Source organism: Armigeres subalbatus, chromosome 1 (genome assembly GCF_024139115.2).
Source record: "Armigeres subalbatus isolate Guangzhou_Male chromosome 1, GZ_Asu_2, whole genome shotgun sequence".
NCBI classification, from domain to species: Eukaryota; Metazoa; Arthropoda; class Insecta; order Diptera; family Culicidae; genus Armigeres; species Armigeres subalbatus.
Window position 1 is genome coordinate 106,524,827 of NC_085139.1, and position 13,186 is coordinate 106,538,012.

Consider the following 13,186-nt stretch of genomic DNA (forward strand, 5'->3'; position numbering starts at 1 on the left):
CGTTATTTACGTGACTATTTTCACTCGGAATTTATTCCATATACCACAAGGAGCCAGCAATTTATTTGAAACAGGACGACAGACCTGTGTTTATGCGTGTAGATCGAAAGGCCTTGCTGCAGGAATTTCTTGGAGAAACAAGAAACTATGCTGTGTACACATTATATTCTATCTACAATAAGGAACATGTACCATATATGAAATAGGTTGACAGACCTTTGGTTACGCGTGTAGATCTTAAAGCCTTACTTAAGGTTTTTTTGATAGCCAAGAAGTTATTCTTCATACACATTCTATACTATGTACCTCAAAGAGCAAGCACCATATTTGAAACAGGTCGACAGACCCTTGATTACGCGTGTAGATCAAAAGTCTTTACTCCAGGAATTTCTGTAATGGCTAAGAAGTTATTCTTCATTATTATTTTATTCTATGTACCACAAAGAACATGCACCATATTTGAAACAGGTCGACAGACTTTTAGTTACGCGTGTAGATCAAAAGGCCTTACTCCAGGAATTTCTTGGATGGCCAAGAAGTTATTTTTCATTCACATTTTATTCTATGTACCACAAAGAGCATGCACCATATTTGAAACAGGTCAATAGACCTTTGGTTACGCGTAAAAATAGCGAAGAACCGTTTTTTTTTATTAAAAGTCGCTTTTTACGCGGTTTTCGGGATTTACGCGGTTTTTTCGCGATTTTCGGGATTCACGCGGATTTTTTCAAAAGTTTTTTTATGCGGTTTTTAAAAAAGGTTCGGAAACACGTGAAAACCACAAAAAAAACGATTTTTAGTGAAGTCGTTTTTTACGCGGTTTTTGGGATTTACGCGGAACGTATCCCCCGCGTAAAAACCGACTCCAGTGTATCCTGGACCATAGTGCGACGGTTGGAAATAAATTTATCACTGAACTGATTACTTATTGTGTGAATAGTGGAAGAAATGATATTTAGTGAAAGAAAGAATATGCATGCAAGAAATAAGAAGATCTATGCTGCAATTCACTTTCGACTAAATGTCCTTTTGACTAAACGTCATTCGACGAAGTGTCTCAAATCCATAATAATGTACATATCTTCAAAATTGGTCACTTGACGGAATAAAATATCACATATTTATTGAATGTGTTGTACATTTGCGAGTCGGTGAAGATTAAAGTAAGAATATTACGCATGATCTGCTACAGAATGGCTATCTGAAAGCATAGGGAAACATTTCAGGTCAATTGCTACCCAATATCTTACTATTATTTGCAATACGATAATCGTAAACATGGGAATACATAATGGATGAAACCTCAAGCCTTGAAACCCAACGTTGAGTGGTACATAGGAGAAGAGCCATTAAATGAAACAACCCTCGAAATTCTATTTTCTCGGTCAAGCTTTGTTTCCAATCCGTCGTCATTTATGAAGCACAAAATAACATTCTGTAGGATAACTTTTCCGTTTTGTCATCATCCTATATTCCAATCCTGAGATGGATTGGACAGAGAAAATCTGTTAAGCTGCCGTAACTCGACGAAATGACGTATACGCCATCATCAAGCTCTTCAAAAAGTTCTTTTAACATCGAAAATAGGATTAAACACATACTGGGTCAAAATAACTTTGGTTACTCTAAATGGTTTAAGGTTCCCCCGAATACACGCGAAACGACTATTGCGACGCGATTCTATCGCTTGGCGACTGCGATTCTGTCGCCTTTGGTATGGAAGCGTGGATTGACCGCGACCCAACGATAGAATCGCCGCGACGAGTTGTCGCTTAGGTTTGGAAGAGCCTTAAAACGTTTAACGTGGGACGACGCTTCCAATGAATGACAGGAGCCCTCGGCAAAACGAGACCTTTAATGGGCTCTTATTCCAGCAGGTACCCAGTGATGTCGTTCGTAAGCCCCACTCGCTCTGCATGTCGTTGTCTTACACATGGGTAACAAAATATCCGTGTGGAAAGCTTTTCCCGGCCAAGTGTTTCTGAGTGGCATTGAACATTCGTGTCACTTGATTTTCCGGGGCGGAAGTCAATGGTGGCGATGGGGTGGAAAAAAACGGGATGCTTATGCTCTCGATTTTCGATTTTTTCTGGTCTGGTTGTTTCCTTCATGTGACATGTTTTCGCATGCGAGGTTAACATCAATTTACTTCCGGGGTGAAATATCAAAATTCATGCACGATTAAAATCAAGCGCAAGTTTCAAAACCGAAAGTCATAAATTCGTGCACGAATCAACTTTTACGTTTGAATTATTTCATGATTTTTTTGTAATTCTGTTGTTAAAAGCAGTAAATTTAGCTTCATTGCGTAAGGCAATATTCAAACAGAGAATTACGCCCCGATTGATGCTTAATGCTTTTTGGAGCCATATTTTATTTCGGCAAATGAGTTGAACAACACTCAAACACGATGCATTCCTACAGCATCGCACTGCCCATGATTTCATAGTTGACGTAACAACCAGCACCATCGATGTTGGGAAAACGCATTTTTATTAATTTTATCTAAATCATCATATCAATCAACAAAATAGATGAACTAATCTGTCTAAATGGACAATATTAGTAGTTATTTAAAGGCCGCGGGGAATTAATTATTATTCCTTTGATTGAAGTGGTCAAAATATGCATACGACAGTTTATGCGATCAAACAATCGTTTTGTCAAATGTGTGTTCCCATAACATGGCGTAAAAACCAGGCTACTACGTGTGGTTATATAGCGCTGAAGAATAATTGTAGTTAGTTCCAACGATTTATTGATCACTTGTAATAAGACGAGTTTGTAGAATCCCATTTAATTCCACCACTGGATTGTACCTTGACAGATACGTATTTCGACCTCAACTGTAAGGTCGTCTTCAGTGTCTCGTACTTGACTCGACTCGGAAGTCAAGTCAATTACGAGACACTGAAGACGACCTTACTGTTGAGGTCGAAATACGTTCCTGTCAAGGTACAATCAAGTGGAATTGAATGATAGTAAAACTAGTCTTATGACAAGTGAAGACATTCCACTAAAAGCTCAAAATAATTTTCTTAAGATTTATTGATTGAAGAAGGAAATCTTTTGAAAAGTTCGAGTTTCCGGGAAAGTTTTTCGGATAGCTCTTTCCGTGAAAATTAAAATTATGTGGTAAAGATAAAATTATGTGTAGAAGAGTTCGTGTTGCAAAGAATTTGATCAGTCCGGAAGGGGATTTTTGCAATATTACAGCATTAGAATGGTTCTGTAACAAGTGTGCAAGCAGTTACCGTTTTCATGTATTGGCCAAAGCTCTCGTTCCAACCAAATTTAAAGCAAAAATGGTTCCAATCCCTATTTTAAAATACCCGAGTAGACGAGGATTAGAAGTAAATCAATCGTGATTAGATTGCAAAATGAGATATGGGTCTGATTTACATGTAGGATATAAAAGCATAAAATATCAGACGACAATATCCAAATCTGCTCTGAAATATCATGAGGTTATCAGTTAATGGTATTTGGAATAAGTGATTAATATCTCGAGCTATTAGTTTGTTTTTATCCATAATACATCTTGATATTTAAATAACACTTCGATATTTTTGCCTGCTCTTTTGAATCTTACATCAAAGTCCATATCATGTTTTATAATTCAGTTATGTCCTGGTAAGGTAATGAAAAACATGAATAAGAATTGCATTGCAATTGTTAAAACTAAAATAACAGCCGTGGAATATATTAGGATCCTCCCCGGTAAATGTGCTCAAAATATACATACCAATATTATTAAGCTGAGGTACACATAAAAAGCCATTTAACACGCACTAATTCTTATGTGTTAAGTCCTCAGTGGCTCTCCTGCCACGCAAAAAAATGAAGCTACAAAAAATAAATTACTACACTTTAGAGGAGGAGTGGGGATTCAGATAAGTGTGATTTCCCATACACAATTTTGATATGCTTCTAAAAAAGTGTGACACAAATAGCTATTCATTGCGTTTTCAATAATTATTGGATTTTCATTCTTCTTTTATATTATACTTCCTTTTGAATCATCGCGATTGTCTTAATTAAAAACTTTTGGCCTCAATATTTTTATTGATTCAAAAGAATGTAAACGTTTATTTCAAATAAGCCTACACCTCGATGGATGAAAGCTTATTTTGTCGGATTATACCGTGGATTTCACTAGAATTTTTTTTTTAGTTTTATTAATGTGTTTTTACAAGAAATGCTTGCTTTAGCAGGAACTTACTTATTAATTTTTGATTACAAAATCAGTTACGCCCAAATCATAAAGTAGTCCTGAAAGACGACAAAGTAAAACTAAAACCTATGTTGTGCTTAATTAGTTGATTGTAAATGTCGAAAAAATATGAGACAGGTTTTTGCTCCATATTGCAGCAGGTAATGGAGGTACGTCAACTTATGCGATCAAATGACCATTTTTCCAAAAACAATTATCGCCATAACTCGAATGTTTCCGAACAAAACATGAATATTTTTTCATGGAGCATATGTATAATCATACGAAGAATCCATATCCGCAAAAAAGTGTGTTTTGGTCATTTTGGCTTATACGTCAACTATGTGATCATGGGCAGCGCAAGTAAGGATTTAGGATTGAGATTTTGAATTGATTTTTCAATTGTAAGGATAACTAAAATTGGAATAGCTACAGCTCTCTGATTCTTAAAACAAATGTGTCATCGCTGTTTGTGGATCATGGTTTACTTACATTAACTACCCCAGAAAGTAGTCTGATTTGGGTTAGTCTGGAATAATACTAAAATGTGAATCGAGAGCGTTGTTACCATTTGTTTTCCAATTCAAGAATTATAAATGTATTATATTTGTGTTGTGAACCCAAACACATATACCTAATCCTATATGAGCAAAGAACACCCGCTGACGTCATTGAGAAACCTTAAACGAACCACCATTATCATCATCCTTCATTGTCAATCGCATTCTAAGGGTGATAACTGTGTTATTCACTCGATGTTCGATGCTCTTCAATTCCGTTTCCTATTTATCAATTTGACATGTGCCTTGAGCTTGAGCGGACTTTTCTGTCTTTGAAATCATACACCTCACAATTTCTCCAGTACTCGGAAACCATTATTCAATACAGCAGCCCTGATAATGGTCTGCATGATTCGATTTTGATTTCGCCTAATCACGTGTCTTGTTCTCTTTCTTTCCCTCCCCTTTCAAACCACGGCAAAACGACAGCTGCTCATGGTGGTCCACTTCAAGAAACACTGCAACACCTACGGAAGCCTGGCCGCATACATAATCGCCTTCCTGGTGCGGCTGTCGGGCGGTGAAGCCATGCTCGGACTGCCGGCGTTGATCCACTATCCGGGCTACAACGAGGAGACGGCCACGCAGATGTTCCCCTTCCGCACGATGGCGATGATTATGAGTCTGATCACGCTGATAGGCGTCTCCTGGTGGACGAAGTAAGTAATTGTTTGGAATGTAATTTTTAGGATAATAGAAAACCATCTTTTTGCACGAATGCCAATACATCACTGTTTTATCCTTTCATTAGATGGGTGTTTGAAACTGGCCGATTGGCACCGAACTACGATTATTTCCGCTGTGTGGTCAACATTCCGGAGGAGTTGCATCGAGTTGGGGAGCCATCTGATTCCGGTGAACAGGTATGTCGATTATATAATTTTTATTACTTTTTCTTTCTTTTGTCTGTATTGGCACAATTATATTTATAATGGTTTCTACATAAATAGGGTAAAACACTACTCGGGAAAATTTACCCATTCCCGGCATACTGTATAGAAAATTGATGTTTTCATTGATTGACTTTTACAAAACCGGTATTCTCTAAATAACACCTACCGGGAAACCATCATACTGTAACACACAATGAAGCATACATTTATTTTAACTCACACATTACAATTCTATGAATGCATCCATTAAAAATGATAAAAATCATTTTAAAAATGTATGTCCAATCAAAAATAAAAGCCACTTCTAGGAAAGATCGACTATGATGGTGATATTTGAGGTTATGGCTTTCAGTCTTCTTATGCTCAAAAACGGGTTTTTACGTTTTTATCCGACGTTTCGGTTACATATATTGTACCTTTATCAAGGAGTTAACTAAGTCCCGTTTTATTGTTACATTGTCTTAGCATAGAACGTTTTGTCAAAGTGAAGTTGTATTTTTATAAAAATATAATCTGTATTTTTATAAAAACAAACATGATCATTAAATGCTTTTTGGCAATATGTTTGCTTGATATCATCATATTACGACGTATTTAGTTGAACAATATTATCACATTAGAGGAGCGTGAGTATTTAGAATGTCTGGCGGCTACCCACATTCTTCATCAGTAATTGTACTGATCAAGTAAGGTTGTGTGTGCTAAAGTACAATTGCTAATGAAGAATGTGTGTTGCCGCCGGATATTTTATATACTCTCGCTCCTCTAATGTGAACGTGTACTATACACATGTGGAAGTGTTGGCTTGACAAATAGATTGTGAGTGATTTGACTATGCGTCCAATTTGGGAATCTCGAGCTCATTCAGTAGTCGCTAGTTTGCGAAGGCCGACGGAGGTCCTTCGTAGCTTAGTTGGTTAAAGCACCAGTCTAGCGTACTAAAGGTCGTGGGTTCGAGTCCCATTGAAGGGAAAGTGGTTATCTCCAATAAATTTTTAAAACCAAAATCTTCCACATAAATGTACATATTCACATCTGAGTTTTCAGAACTAATTAATGTACAAGTCAGCTAAGGTTTACCTGCCATAAGACGAGTTTAGTACTATTCCATTGAATTCCTCCACATTGTAATCTTCATAGATTTTTGCGGTTTTCGCGCATCTCTAGTGCTTTGAGGCCATCTTTTTAATGTCTAATCTAAACATATTATGTGGAAAACTTTGGGGGGTGGAGGAAGTATAGTGAAGTCCACGCTTCTTCATATGGAGACGGGAGGCGTAGGGTTTTGCTGCTTAGAAGTCATTCCGAATCATTTTTCAACTAAATTGAATTGAATTACTTTATATATCTTTTATAGATTTAACGTTGTTTTCCCATAAAATAAATATTTTATCCATAAAATAAATATTTTATCCATAAAATAAATATTTGTGCCATTTGGTGAAATGCCGAAGTAAAAAGTAAAAAGTAAAAAGTAAAAAGTAAAAAGTAAAAAGTAAAAAGTAAAAAGTAAAAAGTAAAAAGTAAAAAGTAAAAAGTAAAAAGTAAAAAGTAAAAAGTAAAAAGTAAAAGTAAAAGTAAAAAAGTAAAAAGTAAAAAGTAAAAGTAAAAAGTAAAAAGTAAAAAGTAAAAAAGAAAAAGTAAAAAGTGAAAAGTAAAAAGTAAAAAGTAAAAAGTAAAAAGCAAAAGTAAAAAGTAAAAAGTAAAAAAGTAAAAAGTACAAAAAGTAAAAAGTAAAGTAAAAAGTAAAAAAGTAAAAAGTAAAAAGTAAAAAAGTAAAAAGTAAAAAGTAAAAAGTAAAAAGTAAAAGTAAAAAGTAAAAGTGGGGTGGGGGGGGGGGGGGGGGGGGGGGGGGGGGGGGGGGGGGGGGGGGGGGGGGTGGGGGGGGGGGGGGGGGGGGGGGGGGGGGGGGGGGGGGGGGGGGTGGGGGGGGGGGGGGGGGGGGGGGGGGGGGGGGGGGGGGGGGGGGGGGGGGGGGGGGGGGGGGGGGGGTTGGGGTGGGGGTGGGGGGGGGGTGGGGTGGGGGGTGTGGGTGTGGGTGGTGGGGGTGGGGGGGGGGGTGGGGTTGTGGGTGGGGGTGGGGTAAAAAGTAAAAAGTAAAAAATGCAAAGTGGTAAAAAGAAAGTAAAAAGTAAAAAGTAAAAAGTAAAAGTGGGGTAAAAGGTGGGGGTGGGGTGGGGGGGGTGGTGGGTGGGGTGTGGGTTGGGGGTGGTGGGGGGGGGGGGTGGGGGGGGGGGTGGGGGGGGGGGGGGGTTTGGGGGGGGTGGGGGTGGGGTGGGGGGTGGGGGGGGGGGGTGGGGTGGGTGTGGGGTGGGGGTGGTGGTGTGGGGGGTAAAAGTGGGGTGGGGGTTGGGTGGGGGTGGGGGGGGGGTTGGGTGGGGGTTGGGTGGGGTTGGGGGGGGGGTGGGGGGGGGGTGGGGGGGGGGTGGGTGGGGGTGGGGGTGGGGGGGGGGGGGGGGTGGGGGGGGGGGGGGGGGGGGTGGGGGGTGGGGTGGGGTGGGGGTGGGGGTTGGGGTGGGGGTGGGGGTGTGGGAAAAGTGGTGGGTGGGGGTGGGGGTGGGGGTGGGGGTGGGGGTGGGGGTGGGGTTGGGGGTGGGGTGGGGGTGGGGGTGGGGGTGGGGGGTGGGGGTGGGGGGGGGGGGGGGGTTGGGGTGGGGTGGGGTGGGGGTTGGGGGGGGGGTTGGTGGGGGGTGGGGTGGGGGTGGGTTGGGTGGGGGTGGGGGGTGGGTGGGGGTGGGGGTGGGGGGGGGGGGGGGGGGGGTGGGGGGGGGGGAGGGGGGGGGGGGGGGGGGTGAAACAGGGTAAAAAGTAAAATAAAGAGGGTGGGGTGGGGGGGGGGGTGGGGGGTGGGGGTGGGGTGGGGGTGGGGTGGGGGTGGGGTGGGGTAAAAGGGGTAAAAGGTTAAAGTGAAAAGGTGGGGTAAAGGGGGGTGGGGGGTGGGGGTAAAAGTAAAGTAAAAGTGGGGGTGGGGTGGGGTAAAAAGTAAAAAGTGAAAAAGTAAAAGGTAAAAAGTAAAAGTAAAAAGTAAAAAGTAAAAAAGTAAAAGTAAAAGTAAAAAGTGGGGTGGGGGTGGGGGTGGAAAAGTGGGGGTGGGGTTGAAAGTGAGGTGAGGTGAGGGTGAAAGTGAAAAACGGTGGTGAGGTGAAAGTAAAAAGAAAAGTGAAAAGTGGGGGTAAAAGTAAGTAAAAGTAAAAAAAAAGTAAAAGTAAAAAGTAAAAGTAAAAACAAAAAGTAAAAAAAGTAAAAAAAAGTAAAAGTAAAAAGTAAAAAAGTAAAAATAAAAAGTAAAAACCAAAAAAGTAAAATTAAAGTAAAAAAGTAAAAGTAAAAAGTGAAAATTAAAAATTAAAAAGTAAAAGTAAAAAGGTAAAAGTAAAAAGTAAAAAGTAAAAGTAAAGAGTAAAAAGAGTAAAAGTAAAAAGTAAAAAGTAAAATAAAAAGTAAAAACAGTAAAAAGTAAAAAGTAAAAAGTAAAAAGTGAAAAAGTAAAAAAAAGTAAAAAGTAAAAAAGTAAAAAAAGTAAAAAAGTAAAAGTAAAAAGTAAAAAGTAAAAAATAAAAGTAAAAAGCTAAAAAAAAAGTAAAAAAGTAAAAAGTAAAAGTAAAAAAAAGTAAAAAATAAAAGTAAAAAGTAAAAAAGTAAAAGTAAAAGTAAAAGTAAAAAGTAAAAAGTAAAAAATAAAAAAGTAAAAAAGTAAAAAGTAAAAAAGTAAAAAGTAAAAAAAGTAAAAAGTAAAAAAGTAAAAAAGTAAAAAGTAAAAAGTAAAAAGTAAAAAGTAAAAAGTAAAAAGTAAAAAGTAAAAAGTAAAAAGTGAAAAGTAAAAAGTAAAAAGTAAAAAGTAAAAAGTCGAAATTTCTGGAAGAATGCGTGGAGGAAATTCCTAACTTATTCCTGAGGAAAATTCGAGTGAACACCTGAAAAAAATCCGGAAGACTTTCTGGAATTCGTTTTCGGAAGAGTCAAAGAGTAGAACTCTTTGAGGGAATTTCCGAGGGAATTCCTGGACAAAACTTCGAAGGAATTTCTGGAAGAAATTGCGAATCAATTACTAGGAAAAATTTTGAAGGAATTGCTGGAGGAATCTAGGAATAACTTAAGAAAAAACCCAGATTAATCCACCTAGCGGTAATGATGCCTTTCTGACACATTATAAAAATAATTTTCCACGCCGCCGAATATTTTTTACCACGCCGATGGCTATCGAAGGGGTAATGGGTAATGAGTTTCTTACATTTTGTTAAAAGATCATTTTCACTGGTAGGTTCATCCTATCGGAAATATATATTTTCGCTATTTTCAGTCAAGTTAATATTACATTTATTTATCTTCTTCCAAGTATTCAGAAATTATTGGATGGCGATCTACCCACAACTTAAACTAGCATTTTCCATATTTTCCTATACAAAATATGCTCGAGCAAACATATACCTACATATTTTTTTCTAAAGGCTGCGTTTTATTTCTCAATTTAAACTTAGATTAAATTCAAAAGTTATGTTTGAATAATTTCGAAATAACACTGCTCACGCTTTTTTTTTGTTTTTATTATAGAGATTTTCAGCCCCCATCGGACTTTATTTTTGCAACAAGAAAGGGATTATAATGTTAGCAGATATGAAAACACGACAACAGCCGATTTACTTTTTATTTGGCTGTTGTCTTGTTTTCCATTAGAATACTTTTGTACCAAATGTTTTAGGTGGCAAGGATAAGCAAATCTTTATTCACTTTTCGTATGAACAAATATTTCTTTTTTTAGAACGTAAATTCAGAAGAAATATTTTATTAAAGCGAAGCAATGCGTTTTAAATTTATAACAGAACAAAATATCCAATTTAAGTGTTAAGCACTTTATTTATCTAAAAATCTGATGCGAAGCTTGAAAATAACAAAACACAAGGCAAATCCAGTTGACCTACTGTAGAATAAATACATTATCTGCACTGTAAACGGAAGAATATCGCATAGTTATAGCCATTGCTCTTCTTCATGCGGGAGAAAATTTTCAGAATGTAAAATACGCATTTGGTAATAAACTGTACAATACTTTTTAACAACGAAATCAAACTGCATCTGATTCAGATCCATATGATATATTAATGACAAAGTTATTTTTCACTAGACAACCATCTAAAACAATTAAAATAGCATGTCCCACTTGCCCCATATATGTTGAAACTCAAGAGCAAATGACAATTGCAGATTGTGGCGTTAATTAAAAAATTTAAATCGTTTTCGATGTCACACAATTATTTATATTGCTCAAAATATTCACTTTCCACATTAATGATTAATTTAGAAACGACTATTTAGATGTAAATCCATTGAATCGAAATAAATTAATAGATTTTTCCGGTACTTTAAAGTCATGATCAAGCAATAGCATTAGTATGGTGCCTCGAATGGTTTTGATTCCAAATATGTTTGTGTCGGGTGAACTCGTTTATAGTTCTGCTTCATCTTCGTAGAACACTGTTACCATTAAAAACGTTCGTCGACTCATCTGCAGTTATAGTACCCACTTACCCCGTATTTTCACTTGCCCCGGGGCACCTTACTTCAGAATTTTAAAACGATTTTAGAGGGGGCGTTTGAGAGGAATATTTTATTGCATGGAGGGATTTCTGGGTTAATTTCTGTAGGGATTTATGGATTATAAGAATGTTCTGTAGGAAATCGCAAATCAATTTTCATTTGTATTCCTGGTAAAACTCCTGGAGAAATTTCCGGAAGAATTCCTGGGGGTTAGTGGGCTTGGTTTCAAAGTTCTGTGGAAATTTATTGAGAGTTCTCAAAGTAATTTATAAAGAGTTCTTGGTGGAATTTCTGGAGGAACTCCATGGATAATTTCAGGAGAAAGTTCTAGAAAAAACTGGCGAACATTCTACAGGACAATTTGTAATAAAATCTAATTACCCTACGTTTATGAAGGAAGTCAAGGAGAAATTTCGTAATAGCTCGTTAGGAATTTTTGGACTCCACAGAAATTCTCAAAGGAATTAATTCAGGAACTTCCGAAAAATATCCTGCAGAATCGCCGATGAAATTAGAGACTTCTGGACGAACTCCCGAAGGAATTCCTGGAGAAAAATTCTGAAGAAGTTCGTGAGAAAACTTCATGAGAAATTTTAATTTAAGTTTTGTAGGAATTCATGGAAGAACTCTTGGAGAAACTTCCCAACTAATTTCAGGTGATACCTTCTGCAGAACTTCTGGAAAAATATACTTTTGATAGATGGCTAGGAGACCCATAGTGTTATATACCAATCGACTCAGCTCGACGAATTGAGGTGATGTCTGTGTGTATGTGTGTGTGTCTGTGCGCACCCACCCAAAAACAAGTGTCACTCATTTTTCAGGTACTAATTCTTAACTAACTCGCAACAAGTTGCATTCGACGCAGGATACTCTACCATTGTTTCCTATTGAAAATTGGCCAGATCGGACCATGGGCTCAAGAGTAATGGCCAAAATACTATTTTTATAATGCACGAGAAAGGCACCAGGCACGCTAGGTGGATTAATCAGGGTTTTTCCATTAGGGTGGGTGTACAAATCGTCACCATACATAAGAACAACTGTTTTTTAACAAATAAGTAAAAGGCATGCGGGTCAACTTTATATATCAAGCGAAAGGTTTTACTTCCTGCTCCTTAGAACAGCTGTGAAAACATACCAATATACTTTGCTTGTTTTGGAGGAGATCAAAGGTGTTATCGTATCATATTCATATGCTTTATCGATCTGAACTTGTTTTGTGGTGATTTGATTGGCCATTTCGCATATAAAGCACTAGTGTGACAACTGGAGCTATAGCCACGACTGGTACATCTAGGCTAGATGAAATAAAACAAATCTCTTTACTAGTTATTAGCTTATGCCTATATGTTTCCATGGTATGCAAATATCACCACTAGGGCAGTACAAATTTCAAAAATGTTCGAAAATTCCAACTCCCATATGTCTATTAGCATCATTTTGATAATATAGGAGTCCTGGCAAAATTTCAGCCAATTCGGTGGCCATTTAGGGGTGGCGCGAAGTCAATTTATATTTATATGGAAATTTGTATGGAAAAAACTTAAAATGTATTCAAATCCCCCTACAACTCTTAAATCGTGATGAATTCAAATAAACATCCCCAACCTCCATTTTTGGAGTCTATTTGAGCTCAACCAGTGAATAATTAATTTTGATGTATATTTCCACTGCTACGTTGAGGCTAATTACACCATTTTAGCCATTTATCTCATATTCACACTGTTAATAGAACCGTTCAATCCACTCATAACTAATGTGTTATCCGGAGGTCCCTTTTATATAGATTCCAAAAAGGGAGGTTGGGGATGTTTATTTGAATTCATTACAATTGAACAATTGTAGGGAGACTTGAATAAATTTTAAGTTTTTCCCATACAAATTTCCATATAAACATAAATTGACTTCGCGCCACCCCTAAATGGCCACCGAATTGCCTGAAATTTTGCCAGGACTCCTATATTATCAAAATGATGCTAATA

At 37.9% G+C, this 13,186-nt stretch overlaps 1 protein-coding gene across 1 annotated transcript in view; it reads left to right on the plus strand.

Moving 5' to 3' along the window:
• Nucleotides 1-13,186, plus strand: part of LOC134204411 (high-affinity choline transporter 1) — a 94,679-nt gene that overhangs the window by 64,736 nt on the left and 16,757 nt on the right. Inside the window, exons 8-9 of the mRNA XM_062679237.1 lie at nt 5,203-5,432; nt 5,525-5,636. Of these exons, the coding sequence (XP_062535221.1) occupies nt 5,203-5,432; nt 5,525-5,636 (342 nt within the window). The remainder of the gene's footprint in view (nt 1-5,202; nt 5,433-5,524; nt 5,637-13,186) is intronic.